Raw genomic sequence first — 26094 nt, 5'->3', positions numbered from 1 at the left:
ACAAGACCAGCAGATAACTGACTCTGATGACTTATCACACTCTCTGGCTCAGGGAGAACTCATCTGGCTTAAACAGGCTTAGGTTCAGAGATAATTCAGCATTAGGCAGGCTCATGCTCAGGCTCAGGGGTAACTCAGAGATGAGTCATCACATCAGGCCAAACAGCAGTCAGCAGGTGTGTCCCATACATCTCTCCATTCCCTTGGATCAGCTGGATTTTGAGAGATATCTTCCACAGTTTCCATGTTCCATGGTATTGACTGTAAATTCCTAGCTGTGTAAAATTCCTCCTGATCCTCCTTACTCTGGTGGGCACGGCCTGACAATCCTTGTCTATCTCCAGCTCTGTAGAATGCCGCTTGGCCTCTTGCCTCTCAAGATTATGAACTGCCAAACCTCCTCTCTGACTTCCTTTCTCTCTGACTCCTTGGTGCCCAGTTCTTTTCTTCCTTGAACTTGGGGTATTGATGTTTCCTGAACCTGGCTATTTAGGAACTTCTCGGATTCTCAGTAGCATTTCTATCTGTCTATCCAATCCAAGAATCTTTTCTTCCAGCACAGCCACCAACATTCACTTCAGATACAAGAAGTCCCTTCTGGCTTTAGGCAGGAAAGAAAATATGGCACATCTGCTGAAGGTCACCACCGCTATTCCATTGCTGGCAACTGTGGAATCACACTAAAAGAGGGACCTGGAGGGAAAGTCTCTCATACTTATATCTCCAAACTCCTTCTGAAACTCTCCTGTTAGCTGCTTCTGTTCATGGATCTTGAGTTTGCCTAGCAAGTGCCTTTTTATACCCAATCTTCCTGCTTAGATCAGCTCCACCCCACCCCTCATTTCTAGGGAGCAATTAACCACTAAGAGATTTCAATCAGCAGAGCTGATCAAAGGTCCGAGGGTCATGGTGACATGGCCAAAGCCACATGGCCTTTACTAAGACACCAACAAAAAGACCTGTCTCAGCTGCTTACTTAGGGAGCCATAGCCCAGCATGCAGTCCATACACAGAGAACTAACAAACAGCAAACAAACATCCCACAGATGGACTCAGTACACCACTCCCCAAGTCCTGCTACCTCTAAGCACTGAGTCTGCAGCTACATCCTCCAAAACCTCCCTTTTAGGTGCCTCTGTTTGCAGCTCCCAAGTTTGCCTAGCAAATTACTTATTACAGTAAATCTCCACGTTTAGCTCATCTCAGCTCCACCCCTCACACCAGGGAGAGATTAATCACTCAGAAACGTCAAACCACAGGGCTGATCAAAGGTCCAATGGCCAGAGCCAAACAGACATACCAAGACACCAACAAGCAGACCTGTTACTCCATCCTCTCTCAAGGCAGAGGGGGCATTTAGTAGCTGTGAAGCATGCCTGGGGTGAAAAATGGGGAATTCAATTCCTCTTCCCAAATATAAAGTTATCTTTGCCCAAAAGTGAAAGGAAAAGAGGAGGTGAATCCCATCCCCCAGATCAAATTCTTCAACTAGTTCCTGGATGCCATAAAAAAATAAATAAATAAAACATTTTCCTGAATGCTAGTAACATCATCTGTCACCTACACAGCTGCTAAAACCTTAGTTTCCTTTCCCTGATTTCTACATGCATACATTTTCAGTTCAAAAATCATTGGTAAATCTGGGCAAGTAAACTGAATTTCATAGTGATGTAAATAATCAATACCAGGACACTGGACTGGAAACAGAGTAGTGTTCTTTTAACTTGAGGATCTCTGCCACATAATTTAAGTCTAGTATGCTACATAGAAGGTAGGGCCATGCCTCAATGGCTGAAGCAGCTATTAGGTAAAAACTGGATTTACTGCTAATCTCATCTGAATTACTGTACTCTTTTTTTCGGAGGCTCAAGAGAGGACCCCTCACAAATGTAAACAATGGTTCTAAGTTAAAGATAGAAAAACAACATTTCCCATTTGCTAAGATTTTTTTAAGTGTAATAAAAATGGAATCTAATAGGAAGTCTCTTGCAATTTTTAGCTTCTTAAAGAAAGTTTGAATTTCTGGATGTTTTCCTGAGTTTCATTACCACTATCAATCACTGCAGTTGTACATATGAATTAAATTAAAGCAACTCAGTACATTAAGAGAAAACACTGCAAAAAAAAGCACTCCATGCTTTTTCATAATCCCAATTTTGACCTTGTTAACAAGCAGGTGTGAGTCTTCACGCCACCACTAAAAATAATAAAGAAGCATGCTATTCTTTAAACCACACTTGCTACCATTAGTTTTGTGTGATGTTCCCCATTATCCTTTTTTTTTCACATTTACTGTAGTCAGGAAAGTAAAAATACAATTCTTTGATCTCCTACATCACACAAAAGTAATCTATGAGAATACAGCATGTGCCGTGTATGAGAAATGAGTCCCAACGGAATTCCAGAGTCCAAAGTATAACCTAACTAGAATATCCTCTGCACGTTTTCTGCAGTGAATTACTCCCACTGCTATTACTGAGCACAGCAATGAAATATCACAGCCAAAAAAAGCCACATTTAATATATCAGCTAGATAATTTCCTTACATTATAGTAACTCTTTCATTCTCCCTTAGCAACACAAATATACTGTTATTTTAAGGTAATTTGGAATTAGAACAACAGCTGAAGCATCTACACTCCAGTTAGTTTAACAAATGGAATATTTTATTATGTTTTACACCTACCTAGAGAGGTGAATCAGACTGTGTGTATTAAATGGTTTTCAGATTCAATTACTACAGGATACACTTTGACAACTGTGTATTTGGTAGGGTCACAATAAATATCTGTAATGCACTTCAAAGATAAAAAGTTCTTAGTAGATATAAAATATAAATATACAAAAATCCTAATTAAGCACTTTACATGTAACTTCACTGGCAGGTGTAAAAGAAGAATAATTCCACTGAAGTCAATGAAATTACACTGATTTAAAGGAAGAAGAGAAGCAAACCCTAATTCAGAAAATGTAGGAAGGGGAACAGGTTGCTACGTTAATACATAAAGTGAACATGGAACAAAAGGATTACTACAAATAATCACTTTTAAAACTACTGAAAAGTAGGCCATAAAGACAACAGTAATGTTTTGAGCATAAAAAGTAGTCAGGAAAACTATTTGACCTGCAGGAATCAGCATAGAGTTGGTTATACTTCTAACCTGGCTCGGCCAGTGATTCACTGCGTGGTCTGTTCAGTGCTTTAAACATACGCAGTGTTACAGAAAGACTGTTTTACTAATATTTTTATTGTACTTTGCTTTTCAAGTTGTAGTTTTAAAAAATGCTTTTTTCACAAAAATTGTTATGGTTGAAAACATGACTTAATGAAGTGGGAAAATTATCAGAAAAGTGAAAAAATTACCACTTATATAATAAACGCTCTACTCATTTTAAAAAAGTGCTGTAAAGCTTGGAAATTAGCAGAATGAACAATGGAATGCTTCATTATCACTCTACCTGACTTATATCATTCATCGAGCCTTAACTTTACCCCACAAAATTTGCAAAAATAAATGCAAAGGCAAATTAAATGACTAGTCGATTATAAAATCAAATCTCCTATTCAAAGGATCACTGTCCGATATAGTATAACATTAACAAATACTACACAGACACATTCCCTAAAATCACATTAGTTGTTACAAAATGCAGTCAATATAGTTAAAAGAGGAGACATGCAAAGTTTACATTCAATTGGACACATGCAACCTCCTCACAAACACATATCATTACAGCAAGCAGATCAGTTATTCCAATTCTATTCATAGAAGTATTCTACTTCACCGGTACATTACAGGACGTGTATGATCAGCCTTCTATTTGATTTTGTTAAGGGATTCAAACTGCATCTTACCTGGGCAAACATGAGTCCAGAATATGTTGGTTTACTGAAGCGGTAGTTTAAACTATCTCTTATATCAAGTATGGGGTCAAAGAGGAAGTCTCTTGCATTTTTTTATTTAGCCACTAAAATGAGAGCAAATAAAATCTGCTATTTAATAAAAAGCATAACATCTGTCCATCTGGAAATATTATCTATTCAAAATTATAACCATTCACTCTGACACATAGAGCACATTTTCTCATCATTTACACTATTATTGTTGGATTGTACTGAATTAGAAGAGAAACCATTATATGCTGAATATTTTACTGCGTTATCGCTATATAAAGGGATATTTTGTCAGCTCGCTGCACAGAGTTTTACGTGCAAGTTGCTTATTAATAATAATAAAATCTCTGGCAAGACAAAAAAGCTCTCTATAATGCTACCTATGTATTGAACATGTTACATGGTTGTAAGGTAATGATTAGACTCAAACAATGCTGATTATCTTTAAAGCATTATTATTTCAGCTGAGTAAGATGCATTAAAATTATAGAATATACAAAGGGAAAGGAAAAAAACAGGCTTCTTATACATGGGTCATTTGTGGTAAAATATTTTTCAGTTACAAGTAGCATGGCTGCATATAGAATATTTGATGTATATCACAGAATGGCATAATTCCAAATTACAGTGTCTTGATGTGTATAATATTGCTGGAATAACAGAGGATCTATGCAATGTACACATCCCATCTCATAGATGTAACATTTGAACATAAAAAGATTCAATTCTTCCCCCCCAGGAATAACTAAGGGAGACCTTGAAATTCTGGGATCCACAATTTAGTTTGCACCCACAATTTTGTCCTTTCCTGTTTATTGAAAGACAATTATTTTAAGGGGCTTGGACAGTGTGTTATGATGAGATCTGCAGTCACCGGTGCACAAATTATCCTAACAGTAGCCCCGGTGCTCATTTGGCTGGACAGGGAGAATGATCACTGCAATGGGTGATGTGTCTTTGTTAGGCTCCATTAAAAAGACAAAATAGATGCCCTCAAAAGTGACTCTTCAGTCCCTTATAACTTCTTTATTTTTATTTTTCTGCCTAAGTGTTTTTGTTTGGTTTTTTTGGTGGGAGGTGGGAGAGTGGAGGAGTTTGGATCTGGATCTTAGCTTTATAGTTTGGACCCCACCTCCAATTAATATTGCTTTTATAACATGCCAGTGGTAGTAATATAAAATCTGGCTCAAATCTGCCAACAGTATAGACTTTTGTTCTTGAGAGGCCCAATCCTGCAAACGTTTATGCAGATGTGTAATTTTACTGATGCGAGTAGCCTATTGACTCCAATGAGACTGCTTGCACAAATAAAGTTACATACAGCTCAAGTGTTCGCAGGGCCCATTCCAGGCTTCTTAACTGCTGTCTTCTCATTGACCTCAATGGGCTTGGGCCTTAGAACACTCTCCCTGCTTTGGTGTGCCAAGATCTGGACACTCATTGACCAGCATGAGAGCAGATCCTTATTTATCCAGCAGCAGCAGCAGCAGCTCTGGGGGTAGGACCATATTCCGAAAGCAATCATCCTTGAAAGAGTAACTCACAGCTAACTGTGCTGAAATGCTGCAGTTGTTTCTGTGAGTTACAGTATTTCACTTTAAAAAGCACAGATGTGCTCTGCATTCACTGTAGGGGTGTTCACAGGATCCTTTCTGCTTTTGCAGAATGTCTTTGCATCCCTTCATGCTACCCTGAAGATACCAGGCCAGATATAAGGGAGTTGGTTCTTTAGGGTGTCAGGTCTGCAAACACACCACAGGGGTTTCCTCACTTATTTCCACTTCAAAGAAGCATTAAAAATAATTTCACTTTATGACAGATTTTAACTAGATTTCTTTCCTCTGTGATGATTAATTAGGCATTTGTTATAATTTGCCATCTTTGCAGCCCTAAAAATAAATGCCCCCTTTTGCAAATCAGGCACAAACAAAATGTTTTGAAAAGTAATCACTTGTTAAAAAAAATGGAAATTGGGCTTCTGTGTTGTTAGGAATGTACACACATAACAGAGTGAAATTTAACACTGGTAAATGATCTAACTACCTCAAAGTGAAGTTTTTGCCTTCCTACAGTGGCCTTTCACCCTGCCCTTTCCTCCAATCTGAAGAGAGCTGATGTTGATGGAACATATAATGGCTCCTTTCCTGTGTAGTAAAGTCAGCAATAAAGCTTAGTAATTAAGGTGACCGGGGAGGCCCAGCCCAGCAGGCTAGTGGTGTGGCGAACACTTTTAGAACTTCAAACAATATCAAAGTCACTGAGAAACGGACCTGGTTCAGGACTGGTTTGAATTAAGCCTCACTTCCACACGCACTTTTCAAATCCAAGCTCAAACAAGAAAGCCAAGGCCTTCTGGATTTCATTAGAGCCAATTATCTTATCTGTTTCATCTCAGGCCTGACCCTAAGGCTGGCAAACAGCTATTCAGTGCGTTTGTGTGGCTGTTTGAGAAAGCCTCCAGCCAGCCAATGGCCTGAGGAACTGCTAATTAAAACACTGTTGCCCCCTGCCTCTAGTGATTAAATATTTTCAAGCTTTTGTAAATAATTTTTCCATTCTTTGCCCCAAGCCTTGGAGGTCCAATACATGCAGTAATTTATTTAGTTTGTCAGAGAATACTGCTGGAAATCTGACTATACTACAAATTTAGGAAACTTTTATACCTCTCAACTTCTGAAAGTGACATTTTATAAATGAGCAAACTATGTATACTGTTTCTGATGTAATTAAGTCCTAATGACCTTATTCTGTTTGAAGTGATATAGTGTATAACAGGGCTTACATTTTGTCGATGATCATCATATTTCCTCAAATGTCAACATGATATCTAGGCTCAGGGGCTTAATGAGATCATACATATCCTACAATAGATATTGAGGTACATATATGGTCTTTAGAATTGTAACTAGAGGGTGGGGTCAGTGTTCCAAAGCCTGGCCTGGGAAGGATTGGATCCCAAGACACCATATTCAAACATAAAAATCTGCCAAGCTAGCCTGAGAATTCCTTATCCATTATTATTATTATTGTTATCACTTGTATTACCATAGCCCCTACGAGCCCTTCTCATGGACCAGGACCCCATTGTGCTAGGTGATGTACAAACACAGAACAAGACAGTCTCTGCCTCACAGAGCTTATAATCCAAGTATAAAACAATACATAACAGATGGATGCAGACAGATTGGGGAGTAAAAGGAAACAATAGGACAATATTGGTCAGCATGATAGGCAGTGGTATCAGCTTACCAGTGGCCTAACCCTGGCCAACTTTTTTTTTTTGTAGGCATCATAAGGGAAAGCTTTAAGGAGGACTTTGAAGGAGGATGAGGTGGTTTTGTGGATATTTACAAGGAACTCCTCCTAAGCGTGAGGGGCTGTGTGGGAGAAAACACACAGGTGCTCATGTGAAAATTTAACAAGTGAGCAATGGAGACTGACATCGTGGGATGATCAGCTGAAATTTTGATACTGAATTAAAGACAGTATGTAGGATGGGGATAGGCCATGATGGACTTTGAAAGTGAAGACAAGCAGTTTATGTTTGATGCAAAAGATACAGGAATCCAGTGGAGGGATGCAAAAAGGTGAGTAACATGGTCAAAGTGACAGACTAGGAAAATACTCATTACAGCAGTATTGTGAATGCATATGAGGGGGCAAGGTGGCATTTATCAAGACAAGAGGAAAGGATGTGGCTGTACTCGAGACATAAGATGATGGGAGCTTGGAGTTTCAGCAGTGTGCATGGACAGAAAAGGCCATCTCTTAGAGAAGTTATACAAAAAGAATCTGCAAGACGGATATAGCCGATATGTAAGGACCTAGAGAAAGGTCAATTCAAAGAAGACATACTGGTTAGGGGCCTAAATGACAGACAGAATGATGGCGTTATCCACAGTGAGTGAGAAAGGAAGAAATGGGGAAGACTTGGGGGGAAGATTAAGAGCTCTGGTTTAGCTATATTAAGCTTGAGCTGATGCTAGACATCCATGAGGAGACATCAGATAGGTCAAGATTTTAGTTTAGACAGAGGGAGACAGGTCTGGAGTAAAGAGCATACTATAGAAATGGTAGCTGAATTTGTTTGTGGATGTAATTACCCAGAGAGAAAGCCCCGTGGAACTCCCAGTGACAGATGGAAGAAAGATGAGGAGGATCACCCGAGGAACACACTTGATTAAAAGCAATTAGAGAGGTAGGAAGAGAACAGAATCACGAAAGTAAAGAGGGGACAAGATTTCAAGAAGTGTGTCAAAGGCAGCTAACAGATTCCGTTCACCAGAGTGATGCGCGTCGAGAATGGAATTGGAAGAGAAGAACTCCAGATAGAGATTATATGCAACGCACTCAATGGATTTGTAGATGAAAGAGAGACGGGGCAGTAGTTGGAGGGGCAAGTGGAGTCTAAGGTAGGGGTTTTATGATGGGAGAGGCTCAGGCTAAAGCATACTTGTATTGTGAGGGGAAAGAGACAGAGGAGAATGAGAGGTTAAGGAGAAGAGTAAAGAAGGAGATGAGAGTAGATGTGAGGAAGATCAGATGGGATGAGATGGGGTCAGTGAGGCAATGGGACAGTTTAGAGGAAGCAAGTAGATGAGAAATTTTTGTGTGTTTGACAGGGGAGGTGGGGAGAGTTGTAAGAGGGGAAGGGGGAAAGGATGGCAAGCAGATGCTGTTTCAGAGAATTTAGTGAGTGGTTCCAGTAAAGAAAGAAATGTGAAGGGAAAAGGGTGGAGACGAGTCTTAGCAAATACATCTCCATTGCTTAAAGGAAAATGCAAATGACTTGTTCTAATCATTTACATGGCTAAATAGTCAATAATATATATTGAAAAAATAAGTGTTAAACCAGAGGGCCCGATTCTCCCTTTCACTTCAACTTTTACACTTGCTTTGGATTGGTGTAAATGACTGCACATCTTATTACCATTCTTTTTTGGTAACATCTTACACCCAATTGCATAGTGTACATGACAGAGAATCAGACCAGAATCTCCATTTGTTGAATGGTGTCTCTTTCAATGGCAGCTGGCATTTTGCTGATCCTCCCTAAGAGTGCATCTGATGGTGCAAAGTAGGAGTGAAATAATTGCCTTCCTTGTTAGTTACTGTCAGTCATCAGACAGTATCCCAGCCCTTGTAAATTCTCTATTACTTCTTTTTTCAGTTAATTTTTTGTTAGCATTGATTATATGAAAAAAATTATAGCAACAATGTTTAAACTGTTTGATTTCCAGGGTTATTGGTGGTTGGTTAGTTTTCTGTTTCTTATTGAAGAAAAAGCCTCCATTGTCTGATACATGGATACTGATTGTCATTTGCAAAACTGAATCAGCTTCCCCAGGGAGTTAGTTAGTGGTGGGGGAGGAGGCGGAGGGAAGGGGTGTGGTGGTGCTTCTAAGCCCTAGGGAATCATGATACCTTATCTTGTGAGAATGGAAGGGGAAAGAGATTATCATATTCATGGCCACAGTTCCTTCATCCAGAAACCTCTTGCTGGGTATTTGTGAACAAACCCACAGAGTTCCTTATCAGCCCAATAACTCAGGATCACTCAGCATAGGATAGAGAAGTCAGTCAAAGCTAGTAGCATTTACAGTGCTACTGCTGTCTAATGCATTTTCTTTATTGTCATTCTTTTTTGACATGTGTGTATTTTTAAATGTATTGTTAATGTGCCTACAGAGACTAAGATAGGCAAATCATATAAGTTAAATAAATAATTAAAAGGACAGCCAATTATTTCAGCATATGTTGATGCAGGTGAATGCTTGTGCATATTTTTTTTAAACTTTGGTTACTTGAACAGTTGTTTAAACATAGCTAAAATAACTAATTTAAAGCCAGATTCTACCACCTTTACTCTATAAGTAGTTCCACTGCTTTCACTGACATTAATGAGATTACTTCTGGAGTAAGGTGTTATTCAGTGTGAGTAAAAGTATCAGAACTCAGTCCTTAGAATATATATGTATAGAATTTACTCTGTAACAATGCCTTCTTATGATACAGCTGATAGATTCAGTGTACGCCTTGATCCTCATGTGTGTAAAATTCTGCAGGTGTGTGGATAAAACAGAGGCCCAAGTTTGCATCATCAAAAATTGAAGATGGTAGCTTGCTGTCTGAGCATTCTTTTATTACTATATGTAAAAAAAAAACCCAATTAAACTTTAAGACCTCATTCTAATATGCTACTTCACGCTGAGGAGCACCTTACTGTAAAAGTAGTTCTATTCACTTCAATGAGGCTGTTTGTGGATTAAAGCAGTATTGCCAATTTCAATAATCATGAACCACATGCCCCAAAAAACATGAGACTTAAAACAAAATGGGCTTCTCTTTTTTGTGGTGTGTTTATGAGCCCTTAGGGATCATATTTTCAAGATTTTCTGCACAACCATGTGGGCTACAAATTTATGTTAAAAAAATAAAAGCTAAAGTTCTCACAATCACAGGATTCCAGGGGATGGGGCTTTTAATAAAAACAGCATATAACATGGGACTCAGGATAAAAAAATCACAAAAATTGGAAACAATGAATCAATTTCTTCTCAGCATAAGACAGCGTTTTAGAATATGGCCCTTAGAGATTTATTCTTCCTTAGAATTACTGGACAGGTATTCTTCGCAGTGACCTGAGGACGAGTACTGTGGAGCTCTAAAGCTTTTCTCTTTCACCTAACAGTTGGTCCAATAAAAGATATTACTTCACTCACCTTGCCTTTTTCACATATAGGTACTGAGTAGAATATCTTTTGTACGAAAAAGGATGGAATTATGGCAGGGTTTCTCAAACAGGGGTCACCGTTTGTTTAGGGAAAGCCCCTGATGGACTGGGCCGGTGTGTTTACCTGCCCCGTCCGCAGGTCCAGCCGATCGCGGCTCCCACTGACTGTGGATCGCTGTTCTTGGCCAATGGGAGCTGCTGGAAGTGAAGGCACAATCGGCTGGACCTGCGGACGGGGCAGGTAAACACACCGGCCCGGCCCACCAGGGGCTTTCCCTACACAAGCGGGGTACCCTGTTTGAGAAACCCTGAATTATGGTATGAACAATCCATGACACAACCACTCAATTCCTCTAGGATTAAAAAATACAACCCCAAGATGTTTGTGCCACTCAAGCATTAGTACACCTCTGTGCACATATGAGTACACACACATACACACCACAGATGTACATACATTGACATAGACACTGATACAGGTGCTTGCACGCACTTCTGTGCAATCCAAATCATGTTTTAATGGAGGCAAATACAAATTCACTTCTTCTTTCTTCTTGAAGTATTAAAAAAAATGGTGGTGATCTCATTAGCTAAACTAACTAAAGCAAATATGAATAAGAACTATGTAACTGAAAGGCCTCTGTTGCTGCTGTTCTTGAAATAACACTTCTGTCTGGTTCTGGATAATGGGCTTTTAATAAAAATATCCACCAAAGGAAAACAATTAAACAATACATAAAGCACTAGAGTGCAGTCTAGTGGTTCTGTTACAGTCTGGAGCTCTGGAGCTTTTCCAGAGGTGAACATGTGTATATATATATTTATTTATTTATTTATTTACAGACTGTAGTATAGTTATGATCAATTATTATAAAGAAACAACATTTTAAATTAGGGCTAGACAATAAGCCAGTGTTGGTGCAGGACTTTACATTCAGACCTGAGGTTTTGCCTGACTTAAATACCACAGATATTTTGACAATCAAGGAAAATCCTCTAATATCACTTTTTCTATTTAATTTCTTTAAGGACATGTCAGGTGATATTTCCTACCTCTTCACCAGAGTATTCAAAACGTTGGCAAATTGATTCACCATACATCCCTATTCTTTCATCTTTTTGGCTTGACAGAATTTGGAAAATACTAATAGTGCTAAAAAAGCTCAGGTACATTCCTGCTCTTTGAAAACCATGGACATACATGGCTTAGGGTTTTAATCAAATAGTTTTTAACCTGAACCCTATAAATTTGTCACATGCCATATTTTATTATCCTTTCCCCCCTACCCCCTGGTAGGCCATGTTAATAAAAGAATCTGTGCATCTGCAGGAAAGTAAGCTGACACTAATTAATTTATATAATTAAAGGTTTCATTTCTGTAGTTCCAGTAAGTTAAAGGAGCTTCATCGGCAATTTTAAAAAGCTAGTGCAGTTAGGGAGACAAGAAGATTTAGAGTGTTTTGGTGAGAAGTTGGGATTTCCAAATAAAAATACACAAGGAGGAAGAAAAGAGGTCACAGGATATAAGCACTGTTGCCACTTTTAGTTTTATAGTAAACTTGGAAGTACAACAAAATGATGAGAGGCCATTTTTGCAGTTTCAAATGACTCCCTTCTCCTTTCCTTATCCAGAGCAGAAAAAAAACAAACAAAAACAAAACAAAAACAAAAAAACCCTCTTCCTACCCACCAATGCAAATCTAGTGAAATGGCACTGGTTACTCCGGATCCAGAGGAAATGTCAGAAAAACAAAGAAACCAGCACAGCTCCAAAATTTACTACTCACACTTTCAAAAAAGTTACTAGAAAATATCAATTCTCATTCAGGACAACTGAGTAAACCCCATTAGAAGCTAATACATGAAGCTGTTTTGAGAGAGATCGTTCCAAACAAACATTTACATAGGAAAACAGCTATGTATTTTAAAACCTTCTCTTTCGCAGATGCTTTGTCCAGTTACCTTTAAATTTTCCCCAAAATATTTTCTCTGGCAGAAGAACACACATGAGAAATTTCAGTTGAAACAGTTTTATTTTGATGACTATAAGAGAAGGGGGACAAAATTAGAGAGGCAATGGAAAATGAGTTGCCACTGTTAACTTCTGAATCACAGTTGAAGTGCCAGAATACTGTACCTAACAACACACATTGCTTATGTGTCTATTTTCCCTTTGTACAAATTCATCTGCAAAACTCACTCCTGCAATGCCTTAGTATGATGATCCAGAAAGTAAGTAAATTACATATTTTTAGCCTGAATAGAGGTGCGAATTCTCTGACTGTAGAGTTATTTGTGATGCCTCTGTACTGTCTTTCTAATTTAGGGTTACACTGTGCAATTTACACACAAACCAATATACGCATTGCACATATTTATACTGTAAATGATTCAGGATTGAGACTATCTCGTACCATGTGCCTGGCACAATTGGGCTCTGATCTCAGCAGTACATACAACAACACTGAGTAAAGGATATCTAGTAATAATTTTCAGAAGAGGAATTTTCCTCTACAGAGGGATATCCATAGTGGAATTGATTACATGTAGTCACCATACTAACGTCCTAATAGTTCACTTTATTACTATGCTTCTAAGAACAGCTAGGGAAAACACTATCTGTTGTCTCATATTTTATTAGAAAAATACCCATTCTCAGCTAGCGATTTATGCAGCATTGTAGAAAGGACATACTACAGTACTTATTAAATGGTACCATAATAATACTGAAAATATTATAAAACCATTATATAAATCAATAGTACGCCACCATGTGGCATGTTATGTTCACTTCTGATCTTAAAGATGACATTGCGGAAAGAGAAGGGCTTCAGAGATGGGTGACGGCTTTTAGCTATATGGGTAATTTGAAGAGTCTGTATTATTCCATTACTGAGGTTAAAAAAAGTCTGACATCAGGTGCTAAATTTCTTGAAAGACCCATTATTTAATTAATTTTAAATATCAAACTAATTAATGGATTTACTTGTAAATTCTCAGAAAATTCAGTCTATTCTCAAAGAATAAGTGCTGCATTTTTAGGGGAAAATGCTATATTTCTCATATCTAACAAAGAGGAGGGTGCCTGCTTTAAGTGCAAAACTCAGCTCAACCTTAAATCTGAAGCCACAAATGGCATCTCCGTAATACCCAGCTATGTGCTGGTCCGCCAAAAGGTCTGAAAAAGGTAGTGAAAGTACAAATATATGTACTTCACACTGACCAGTAACTTAAGAGCAACCAGTAACTTACAGAAACCAATCACTTCAATCCTTCTAGGTTAGCATGGTAAAATGGAGGAAACTAGCATTGCCACTATTCCTCACTCTGTACTTTTGCAAAATGCTGCCTTAATGAGATTCTCCCCTTTCCATGAGTGAAATATCCGAAGAACTCTGGGGATAACTAAATTATTGATACTATTTAAAACATGGGGCACATACTTTTAAGCAGTTTTGGAAAAATGAGGCAACCATGAAGTAAGAAACTACACGTATAAATGGATACAAACATCTAAGTACTATTTTAATAAACAATTAACCAATTTGCATGTACAACTGAATAAATGACAAAGAATGTTAGGCCTCATATTTATCAAAATCTGTCCCTCAATATTATTAACAGTTGCGTTTTAGTGAAGCCAAAACTAGTAAGCATAAAATAAAAACTAGTTGGCGGAATGAAAACTCTGAATTACTTTCAATATCAACTTTCCTACTTGTGTTCTAGAAAGCTTTTCCCTTCTGTCTTTTAGCATCGAGCTAAATTTTCCACTTATCTCTTTGTGGTTAACAAACCAAGCACTTCAGTATGTGTTAAACTTAACATGAATAAACATACAAGCAACAGTCTTAGCAGAAACACAAAAAGAAACTAAAGGAAAAACATTTTCTTTTACACAGTAGAGTATTACATTTTCAAGCCGGCTGCATACATTTAAAACTTTTGTTTGCATTGAAAAAAATATGTGATCTGAACTCTATCTATGCTGAAATGTGTTTTTGTTTTGTTTTGCACATAAATGAGTATCTGTCAGTTTAAAGAAGTGATAAAACAGCATGAAACCAACATGGCAGCCACAAGCCAGCATGGTGGTTTTTCAGAAAGTTCATAGCACTCCCATGGGAGCCACCCATCCAGCACATGTTTAAAGTGACTGCTCTGTACTAGGCTTCTAGCTCATCTGCAGCTGGGTTCATGGGTTCTTATAAGTGGAGGGTGGTTTGTTTTCATTTCTTCTGTGAATACTAATAGGATTTTCCTAGGCTGCTTTAGAGGAAAGAAATTGAGTTTTACTCTAGTTCAGCACAAACAAAACATATTAATTGAATTCATCTGGTGATAGATCAGCATATAAGATGAGATATGCATTTGTGGGTGGGTGTGAGTGTGAGTTCCTAAGAACAGATACCTACATAAAGCATTACACTCATGACATTGAAAGTATCACTGAAGCCCAAATACCTGATTATAAACAAAAATGTAATAGAGGAAAAAAAGCTGGTGTCTGTTTCTCTGGCCATTATTGTTAAGAAGGGCCTCTGTTGTGAAATTAGTGGTCAATCAAGCAATAATGGACTCCCTACACCATAGTTGCCAACATTTCAAAAAATGTGCCTAGGGCAACTCTTGGAAGAAGCCAGAGCTCTGAGGGCTCTTTGGATTATCGTTATTGGAAGGGGATTTGCTTCTACCCTGTCATTGCCTTCATTCTGTTGGGTGGCACCATCTTGGTCCTCTGTGTTGCTCATATACCTCTTTTTTTTTTCATTTGTCAACATCAGACCAGCCAAAAGCTGATGCCCTTTCTATGTCCTCTTGGTCCTGGCTTTGGCCCTGTCTCTCTGGGTGTGCCAGCTGACTGCTGCTACTCCGACATTGCTTTGGTTTCATCTCTACCAATATCCTGAGTCTGTTGCTACTTCATACAACCTGTCCCATTGTAGCTTGAATAGTTGCCTTTTCCCATTGCTTTTGGACTATCTGACAGTTGGACTCAGACCTGCTCACTGGTGTGTAACAGCCTCAGGTCCTCGGCTTTGTTGTAGTGGACTACCAGCTGAACTTGGCATTCTCTTAACTGCTTCTGTTCACCTGTTCTGCACTAGTGGTTGGTGTTGTTTTGATCCTTTCCCTGAGCTGCCCTTGCTATTTGGAGGCATTTCTCTAGGGATTTCTCTGTTTCTCTCAACAACCATTTCTGTAAGCTGAGAACTTGTCTTTAATTAGGGAATGTTTAATGTTGCCAATGTGCATGTAATCTAAGAATGTATCCCCTCTTCCGTTTCGTGGTTTCAGGTAAAAAAAATCAGTATCTTTCTACATTCTCATCCTGTTTGGGTCACAGCACTCATGAAAGACCTTTATCAGCTGTTCCAGTGTTTCAGGCATTATTCCAGGCAAAAATAGCTTCGTGAAAATCTGGGGCGCTGGGGACAGGCATTTGGGAAGAGTGGTGAATTGCTAATGAGTCTGGTTTACAATGAACCCAAGAAATCTTCTGTGGCCACGGAAGATAGAAATATAAAAGTAAGCATCCTTCAAGTCTAGGGCAGATCCAGGGAGGGAATGCCAGGAAGACCATACAGAACCTCATTTTCTGAGATATCTGTTGAGGCAATGCAGGTTCAGGATGGGATGAAGGCCCCATTAGCTTTGGGATTAGGATATAATGGAGTAAAACACCTTCCCTCTCAAGTTTTGAGGTATCTCCTCCACGGCCCCCACCCATAGGAGGGTCTGCACCTCCTGGGCAAGGAGTTGCTCTCGAGAAGGGTCCACGAAGAGTGATGGAAATGGAGTGGGAGGGAGGGGTGCCTAAAAATTGCATGGCATAACAAATTGCCACAGTATTTAGCATCCAGTGGTTCAATGTTATGCAGGACTATGCTGGGTTGAAGTGGGACAGTCAGTCCAAAAATAAAGGGGAGGAAGGATCTGAAGCAGGAACCCTGGGGCACACCTTCTAAAGGCCTGCTTGGGCCCACCAGAGTACCTATGTGACCCTGACTGGGAGGTTGAGGTGGGCAGAAGGAGTTGACTGCACTTGTAACCTCTCTCTTATAGGGGTCCTGTCTTGGAGGTGGAGCTGAGAAGTATGGTGGCTGTTGGGGTCTCAAGTCCTTCCTCAAATCAGATGGAGCACACTGGATTCAAAGTTCTCAGCAGAGTCAATGGTGCCACCGTGGGACCGAGGATGGAGGAATGACCCAACGCGGGTCACACTCCATCACCTTCCCCTGGCTTGCACTTCTTTGGCACCAGCAGTTTCCCTCTGTTGGCGCGCTACTTTTTGTGCTTCTTCCTTGGCACCAGGAATGGAGAGCAGTTCTGAGATGCGCACAGTGGTGGAAGAGCACTTTGCAGTGAGGCTGATGTGCTCAGTGCTGAATCCAAGGGGCTTAGTTCTGGAGCTGGTCTAAGAGCCGCTTCCGTTAGGATAGTCTTAAGTCTGATCACTCTGGCCTTTTTTGTGCAAGATTTAAAGTCCCAACAAATTTGGCAGCGGTCTTACATGTGAGATTCTCCCAGACACTTCAGACAACTGGAGTGTTGGTCGCCCACAGGCATAGGAGGCACAAGGTTTGAAACCTGGGAACAAAGTCTTACCCAGCCCAGAGATGAAGGGAGCCCCTTAGCAATAAGGGGAGGGGATACAACTATCCACGCTAAAAGTATTTCCAATATCTACACTAAAACTAAACTATGAAACAGGAAGTCAAATTTTGGGGCCTACCACATTTATAATGTCCCTTGAAATAACTGGCTGTTTGGTTAGACTGTTTTAAATAAGGCAAATGGTGTAAGCAAAATTAAAACCCATTTCACAAAAACAAATTGTGATTTTCTTAGCTATTTCTATGTTTGGGGTTTAGGCTTTGAATTTAGTTGTGTGATGTCTAAATACAAAACCTTCTTGGATACTGTACATACCACTTCATGGACCACCCAAGAGTGTTACAGAAAAAAAAGTTTTATATGTTTGTGGTATATTTGCTTTACAGTACAGGTTTAGAGTTATACATTTTAGATAAATCATTTTAAATTATAAGTCTTGACAGGGTCAGAGGTAAAAGTTAGTGGTCTCACTGCCATTTTTGAACTGCAGCCATTACAAATTGAAGCCTGGTATTTCCCAGCAGTTACAGTTTGCCCAATCTTGACTGGCTATTGTTCACCAAGCCCTTCCACAGCAATAAGACAAAATGCATTCTGCTTTACTGTGAAAGGAAATGATATATGAAATGTAGGGCTGCTGAAAGTGGGTACAGTAGGGCATGTTTTAAATAGGTTCTTTCTCCTCTAGCCCCATGAAAACAGATTATCAAAAGCCAATGCTTCATGGCTGAAAGCGTGATTCATTTAGAATGAGATATTTCACTAATATGATGTTTCATAATTACTTATTTTAAAGCAACACCTTATTCTATTGCACAGAAGATACCATTCTTGGCCAAATCCATGAACTTTAGTGGGAGTTTTACCTGAGTAAGGAGTGAAGAATTTGGCCTATATTATATTTTACTTGGTATTTTCTATACTTCTATACTATTATAATTAGGTTAAAACTAAGTATTTTTCTCATGCCGGGTAACATTGTTTAAATTTAACTTTAATAGTGGTAGATGTGAGGAGGTAGATGTAAAGTTGGTTTACTGTTATCATATAATAATGATGTTTATCAGTGACTGATTAAATCATCAACATTTTCTTGTATATTTTGAGCTGATGGCCAGAACAAGTAAATAGCTTTTTTATTAAATAACCTATAACATTTCCGAGAATCATGAATTTTATAAAAAGTCAAGTCTTATATATTTTGTAGTATATTTGCTATACAGTGCAGATATAAAGTTGCATATTCTAGATATAACTTTTCAAATTCCAAGTCTTGACAGAGGTCAGAGGTAAAAGTTAGTGGTCTTGTTGCCACTTTACTTAAACAGTTATTTTAAGCTAGTTCCACTCTGGGTCATTTTTTACGTCTTTCAGAATTACTATAGTTGTTACTTGTGTGAGCTTTCACTCTACTGCCAGTTTTGGCACTTTTAGAAGGAAACAAGTACCAACCTGAATGCTGTTAGGTACTCTATATCTCCCATGGGGGGATCCAAGCCACCTGTCCAAGCAATATTTACATTATATCCTTTGCCAAGGCCTCTTCCAACCTGAAAAGACAGGGGAAAGTGCCAAAGGAGGATGGGAGCAGGAAAAGGGGAGACGAAAAAAATAAGAAAACATACAAATGTGTGCTTTTGAAACAAACATCAAACACCATGTCAAATCAGCCCAGTCTTGTTTGACAAGGACTGTTCTGGGTTATACACTTGTTCTCCACTGCTCCTCCAGTCCCTATGGACAATTTGGTAATCTGGTATAATTTAAAGCACCAGCAAAGGACGAGAAAATTAGGGGTAATCATGCAATGCAATTACCTGAAAGATGCAAATAAAAATGGGTCTCTAAAGAAATAAACCTGACCTCATTTGGGGCTCCACTGCCAGGGAAGAAGTTGCCTTCATCATAGCGATGGAGGGAAACATACAGGATGCTTGGGTCAGCATAAAAAGCCTGCTGTGTACCATTGCCATGGTGAACATCCTAAAGGGGAAATTAAATAGATGACAAATGCAATAATGTCCAACTCGATGAGTAGAGATAAGTTCTCTCTCTCTCTCTTTCTCTGTGTCTCTTCCCCTCCATCCTCTTTTCTCTTTCCCACTCCCTCCACCACCCCTATACTTCCTGAACTTTCAGGCAAATTACTCTTTAATGCACTCATTTTTTAAACTGGCTTCTAAAAATCAGGAAACCACAGTGAGCGTGCCCTGGAGACTCCAGATGAGCAGTCATTGAGAAATCCCAGTCCTTTTGTACAATTAGATATTTATACACCGGCTCTTTGTACTCCTTGCCTCAGTGATGGAATCTAGCATCCTGTTTTATGGAGGAATTTTATGACTTATTAACTGCCAACAGTTCATAACCCCTCAGGCTTAATTAACTAGCCTCACTGGCCTCTGAAGAAAGACTAATGTTTAAACTACAAACTAGTATTTTGCAGAAGGATCTATGGTTTACAGAGCATTTTCGCAATTCTTGACAGAACACTAACCATAAGTGTGTTCATTGATTTGCCAAGTTCCACTACTGAGGTCAAAGGCTTTGCGACCAGCTGAGTAAATTGGCTCTCTTGAAACATTCAGTTCAGTTAGCAGTCTCTCAGCAGTTAGATCCACATCAAAAGATGCCAGATGCAGAAGGACTTCATACTTCATTTTTGCAAAATCATGACGGCAACAGTCAAAAACATAGCAGTATGATCTCATTAGCTATTAAATCACCTGCAGAGAAGAGCCAATAGTATGGTGCCTTCCACAACCATGGAATGACCATAGCCAATTTGCATATTTCAAACATTATATAACAGCCCAAACACCAGTGCACAGGAAATCTCTTTCTTTAAATAAAATATTTAAAAAATATTTAGAGAATGAGCATGTGATAATGGATAATGGTTTAAACTTTTCAAATTTATTTTTTGTTTCTTCACAATTGTCTCATTGTACAATATATGGTTAGATACATACAGGGTTTTATAAGCGAAAAGGGAAAACGCAGGTGCACTGTGGTGGAGGAAAACTGAAGTTTTTTTTTTCTAAACTTCCACATTGAAGCTTATAAGAGGCTGAAAGATTTTAGATGTTGATTCTGCTTCTTTACTCCATCTGAGTAAAAATATAGATTTCAAGAAGCTATTCTGCAAGGAGAGTAAAAAAAATATTTTGAAAAGCAACCTTAATGCCTTGACTGCATTTTCATTACAAGCGAGTGTCCTTGGGTCTGGGCTGATATATAGTCTTCAAAAAATATTTTATTCAAAAACTCTCAACAAAATTGCCACCTGTTCATCATTCATCTATTCACTGTGATCTCTAGGCACCAGATACAAATGAAAGGAACAGAAAAATAAATTCTATAAAGGCCTGTGCTCTCCACTCTTAAGTTGGCTTCTACTGTTGTGAGTTTTGATTTTTTAAATATATTCTTGCTCTTGCTCTACAATTTTTAAATTATAGGAATTAAAATAGACACTTGGGCCTTTTATATGCTTCTTGATCTTCTATACTGCAAAATAATTTTCTATTGTAAACTTAAATTTTGCCAATGAAAATAGTCCAGAAATGCCATTGAGTAGACAAAGATTTCTGCATGGTGAGGATAGTGTATTCTACTATTAATCAGTTATGTGTTTTGTGTATGGGCTCAGTTCTGAGCCTATCCTTCTTGGATGAAATGTATGACTTATTCAGAAACTATGGATCAATCCAAAAATGGAGATTTATTCATCGGAAGGAATGAAAAAAGGAAAGCAGAAAGGGAGGTGTTTTTTCTGTGGTGTAGATGTAAAAAAGAAGAGGAAACTTTCAAAATAAAAAACAAAGAACTTAAAGTTATATATACAAAAACATTTCTGAGCATTAAGGAATGCACTGGACTGAATTTTTTATTAATTATTATTATTAATATTAACATTTTTATTGCAGTAGCACCTCCAGGTTTCAGTCAGATTGGAGCCCCATTCTGCTAGCCACTATAAACATATAGCCCTGAAGGTCAATTAGAAATCTCAGGGTACATCTACACTTGAAATGCTACAGAGGCACAGCTGCAGCACTGCAACTGTACCGCTGTAAGTATAGACACTCACTGCATCGACAGAGGGATTCTCCCATTGCTGTAGTTAATTAATCTCCTCAAGAGGTGGTAGCCAAATTGATGGAAGAATTTTTCCATAGACATAGCACTGTGTATAGTGCGGATTAGCTCAGCAGAGTAGCATTTTTCAAGGATGTTGATTTTTCACACCCCTAACATCTATGATTCTATGTTCTCTTTCAGGTGAGACCATTTAGGCCAGTTCTCCTTTGCTCTGAATGGACATTAGAGCTCTCATAGGTAATTAGTTACATTTGGATTGCGGCTTTGCCTCTATGTTCATAGAAGGGGCAACACATCTTTGCATTGATCCTCGAGGAGATCAGATACCAGACTGTGACTGTTCCAGGGCTGAAGTCATCTGTGCCAGCCCTCCGTACCAGCTCAGCTCAACATGTTTGTGGAGGAGAGCCAGAGCGGAGCTGAGCGTTACTTGCTATTCAGAATTCAAGCTGGGTTTCTTAGTGCAGACTAGTCAAATAGGCCTCCTGTTTATAATTCTCTTCCCGGACTAGATGACTGTATCACTTATAAGCAGATATCCACTGCAAACATCCACAGAATCTAAACTTTGCATAGGTTTGCTAGGAGTTTATAAACTTAAAATTTACTTCATGCTAGTAAATCCTAATCACCTGAATAACCCCAGTGAGCAAATGGACACAAAACACAGTGGAAGTGAATTTGTTCACAAATCCTGATGAGTTTCTGTAGAAATAGGTTTACTCTAATCTTTCTCTCCATAAGTGCATTCCTAAACCGGAGGGTAAAACTTCTGATAAATATTTGAAAACTTTTATATTTATTTTAGCCATATATTTCTTCATTTGCTATTTCCTTTTCTCACACTTTCCCCCCCTCTCTTTTTCCTCAACTACTAGTATGTACACTTAACTGAACAAAAGTGCTAGATGGTAAGGCCATGACTTCACAATAAGATTTAATTATGGGTGCAGATATGAACAAGATTTAGACTATTAAGCTATGCACTTCAAAAAACCTTTAACATATTTTGTCTTTAAATCTTTTATCACCTGCAAAAATTAATTAAGTGCAGATGTAACAGGTTAAGTTTTGATGCCAGGGTTCATTTCCTGTCTATGCTTTGTCAGACAACCTATTACACCTCCTCATGAACTGTAGGCAAAACAAAAATGGTGCTCATAAATCAACATTCAGCTTTCTTTGGGCTGTGTATTGGGCTGATCCTTTAAGTATGAAGCAAAGCTCCAATTCATTATTCATGAAAATAATATAGACAACATGCCAAATGTCATCTGTATTTAAATAAACCATCAGTTAAACAAATTAGAACTCTATTGTGTAAGAATGCATTCTATTAAAATACTAGATTAATCCAATGAAGTTGACTTTTAATCATTTCGCTCTCCTGCAGGGAATCATCCAAAGCTGGCATATATGATTTGAAAACTTTTCAGAGAGAATGACTTGTTGATTTGTTTTCATAATATCAATGTTACTCAACAAGCAGATGGGGGAAGTGGCCAATTTGGTTACCAAAGCAACAGCATTCTTTAAAGCATATCAGACTATTTAAAGTCTGAATTCTGTAGGGAAAAGTAAACTTGGGTTCTGTTGGGTTATTTTAACAGTGGAAGTATCAATTCATTTAAGGACCATAAATGTTGCCCTGATCTGTGCCTTCTTCTCATTAAATTGCAGTTAACACCATTAAAGTGAAACATAGATGTTTATAGTTTCAGTACTGCCATCCTGGCTTTAATGAGTTCCCAAATGCAAAGGAAATACATGCCTTTATTTCTTGTAAGTATTAAAAGCAGGAAAGCCTGACGTACAGATATAAATTCATTATCTTTTATCTAGATGCACTGAAAGTGTGATGCTTGCCAAGAATACATACCAGATCTACAATCAATATCTTGCCTATATTTAGCTTGTCTCTCAAGTATTTGGCAGTAATTGCAACCGAATTAAAAAAGCAGAACCCCCTGTGGAACAGAGAAGAACAGAAATAAGAAAGCAAATCAGTCAGGAAAACAGTTATAAATAATGTTCAGGGCATTTAAAAAAATGCTATAAGATCTCTGAAGCCATAAATCTGCTTCTGGGAGTACCTAGAAAGCCTTTTCAGTCATCTGCTAACAATTAGAGTTCTTCAGAGACATACACAGTGCAGGTGATTGCCAGTAACCCCAGCGCTCCAAGATGGGCAATATTCCCTGGTACTTACATGGCTGTTGATTCTTCAGCATGATGGCCTGGGGGCCTTACAACAGCAAAACCATTCTGTAAGAACAAGATAGGTTTTCAATTATCAGATTTTTTTTAAAAAAGCTGGTTTTTCTGTGTAATACAGCACAGCAGGCAAACAGAATTGGAATCTATCAGAGGCTCTTGAGCACGTTTTGCTGCCCCTATTGCCCTTTCATAGAATTAGCAGAAACAATATATGTGATCACAGCTGCATATATATCATGACTTAAAGAGAAGCAGAGAGACAGGCTCTAATATAGCCAGGATAAAAATAAGACATTTTGGAGCTGGCAAATATACATAATAGCTATTGTTCTGTACGACACAACCATAACTGATTTATTCATTTAAGTCCAGAATCCATAGCTGGTAGAGAGAAAGTATCACTGATCCACCCTGATGAACATTTGATTCAAATTAAATTGCTCCCTGTCGATCTATTTCAGACTATAAAACAGTAGAAAGGAAAAAAGCCTTGCTATTTACATACAGTGGTTTGGAAATGTTGGCTCTACCTTCTGCGTAAACTAAATGATAAATTTACACTCGCACACAAAAAAGGCAATTCCTAAGAATAGAAAAGGAGGACAATGGAAATCTCATTCTTCTCCAGTCTATAAATTAAGCTTGGAGGCCTGCCAAAGCTTGCAACTTTATTGAATTCCCTCTGTCAATTTCTAACACACATTCTGGAGTTTTATAGAACATTTTCATACACAGCAGCTATCAGAAGTAGTGATGATCAAGGAATTCCTTAACCTACAGATTCACTGCAATGCATCATGTAAAAAAAAAATGAAGTTCCCCCCTACATGAAGCAAAGGAAAGATCTATAAATCCTTGCAAGACAGCTGCTGTTCAAAAATGTAGGCTGGATAGTCATGAAAATAATTTGCTATCATAAGGAAAAAACTGTTAATCAAAACCTGGGCCAAATTCCACTCCCTGTTATACCAGTGTGAATCAGGAATAACTCCACTACTTCAGCAGATTTACTCTTGGTTTACACAGATGTGACTGGGAGCAGAATTGGACTTGTGTGTTCAACTATTGTTTTATAACCATAGGCAATGGAGATTTTTTAAAAAATGATGTTCTAATCAATACATAATTCTGGCAGCCAAACCTCTATTTTACGTAGTCAACAAGGAGTGCCTCAAACCCCTCATACAAAATGCAGCAATGGATTTTAAGAAAATACTGTAGACTACATTTTAAGAAAACATTGTAGAGTACTGTTGAATACAAATGCCTTTTACTGATAAATTATTCTAATTAGAACTAGAGAGGCTAGTTAGGCTGCAGTGCTGCAGTCCTTATCCAGGAAAATAACTATGAGAATCGATGGACCTGATTGTCCTTTCACTTCCACAGGTGTAAATAATGAGTAACTACAAGTAAATCAAGGGAGTTACACTGGTGTATGTGAGATCCATTTTCTTAAACCAAAGTGCCATTGAACATATAAATAGCAGTTGCCTTATTGAAGGCTAATTTAGCAGACAAGCAATCCTACAGCAGCATCTAATATAACCAGGGGGGGCTCTAGGCATTTTGCCGCCCCAAGGACGGCAGGCAGGCTGCCTTCGGCAGTTTGCCTGCGGAGGGGCCGCGGGACCAGCGGACCCTCCGCAGGCAAGCCGCTGAAGGCAGCCTGCCTGCCACCCTCGCAGCGCAAGCAGAGCATCCCCCGCGGCTTGCCGCCCCAAGTACGCGCCTGGCGTGCTGGGGCCTGGAGCCGCCCCTGAATATAACCCACTGTTAAACACAATTCAAGAAGCCAATTACAATATTTTCTAGAGTCTAGACTATTGTGTTATCAGTCTAAAGGGAACCCAAGGCAGCTGCAAAGGGAGTAGTCCTGCAATATAGTGATCAATTCCATTGATCCTCATTTAGAGACTTCAGGGCACTCGGCAGCATCACTCATTGTCATACTCCTCATTTGCATATAAATGTTCATACTTTATCAAAAAGAGATACACGCTTCAAATATGTGTGTCAGTTCTTAGCTACATCTTCCTTGGCAATTGAACAGAAATGGTCTGTAGATTGGAGTCACCACGAATGAAAACCAAAAACCAAGGCAATTACAAAGCCATTCGAGAGGAATATCCAGGATTGCCTATGCTCACTGGGTTTGTTGTTTTCCAGAGACTCAGATCTTGGAATCAGGTGATTTAAAAAAAAAATTCTAGCCCTCATAGTTGCTGAGAAAAACTTGAAAATGTGACCTTTAAAGGCTCAAAGGCCAGATGGCAAATTAAAAGTACCCCAAATTTACTATTTTTTAAAAATCTCATCATTTTAAAGCCAATGTAATGGATTGTGGGGATCTGACTCATGATTTGTGAATGCTTAGGGTTGGCAATACTGAACAGCACTGGCTGTTTAACTTTAAAGTCATTAGTCTGCTGATTGTACTTAATATAGAGTATAGTGAATCAGAAGGAGATGGGGGCATTTAGCCTATAGCTGTCAAACTGCATTTAAACTGCTAACTAAAATCTT

At 38.7% G+C, this 26094-nt stretch overlaps 1 protein-coding gene across 1 annotated transcript in view; it reads right to left on the bottom strand.

The window, feature by feature from the left end:
* Window positions 1-26094, bottom strand: part of HDAC9 (histone deacetylase 9) — a 511031-nt gene that overhangs the window by 106458 nt on the left and 378479 nt on the right. The window contains exons 19-22 of the mRNA XM_050938581.1: window positions 23561-23616; window positions 23231-23318; window positions 19111-19230; window positions 18700-18797 (exon numbers count right to left, since the gene is read on the bottom strand). Of these exons, the coding sequence (XP_050794538.1) occupies window positions 18700-18797; window positions 19111-19230; window positions 23231-23318; window positions 23561-23616 (362 nt within the window). The remainder of the gene's footprint in view (window positions 1-18699; window positions 18798-19110; window positions 19231-23230; window positions 23319-23560; window positions 23617-26094) is intronic.

This window comes from Gopherus flavomarginatus, chromosome 2 (assembly GCF_025201925.1).
Source record: "Gopherus flavomarginatus isolate rGopFla2 chromosome 2, rGopFla2.mat.asm, whole genome shotgun sequence".
Classification (NCBI taxonomy): Eukaryota; Metazoa; Chordata; order Testudines; family Testudinidae; genus Gopherus; species Gopherus flavomarginatus.
Note: the sequence above shows the minus strand (reverse complement) of the source record. Positions and strands in the feature narration are given on the sequence as shown.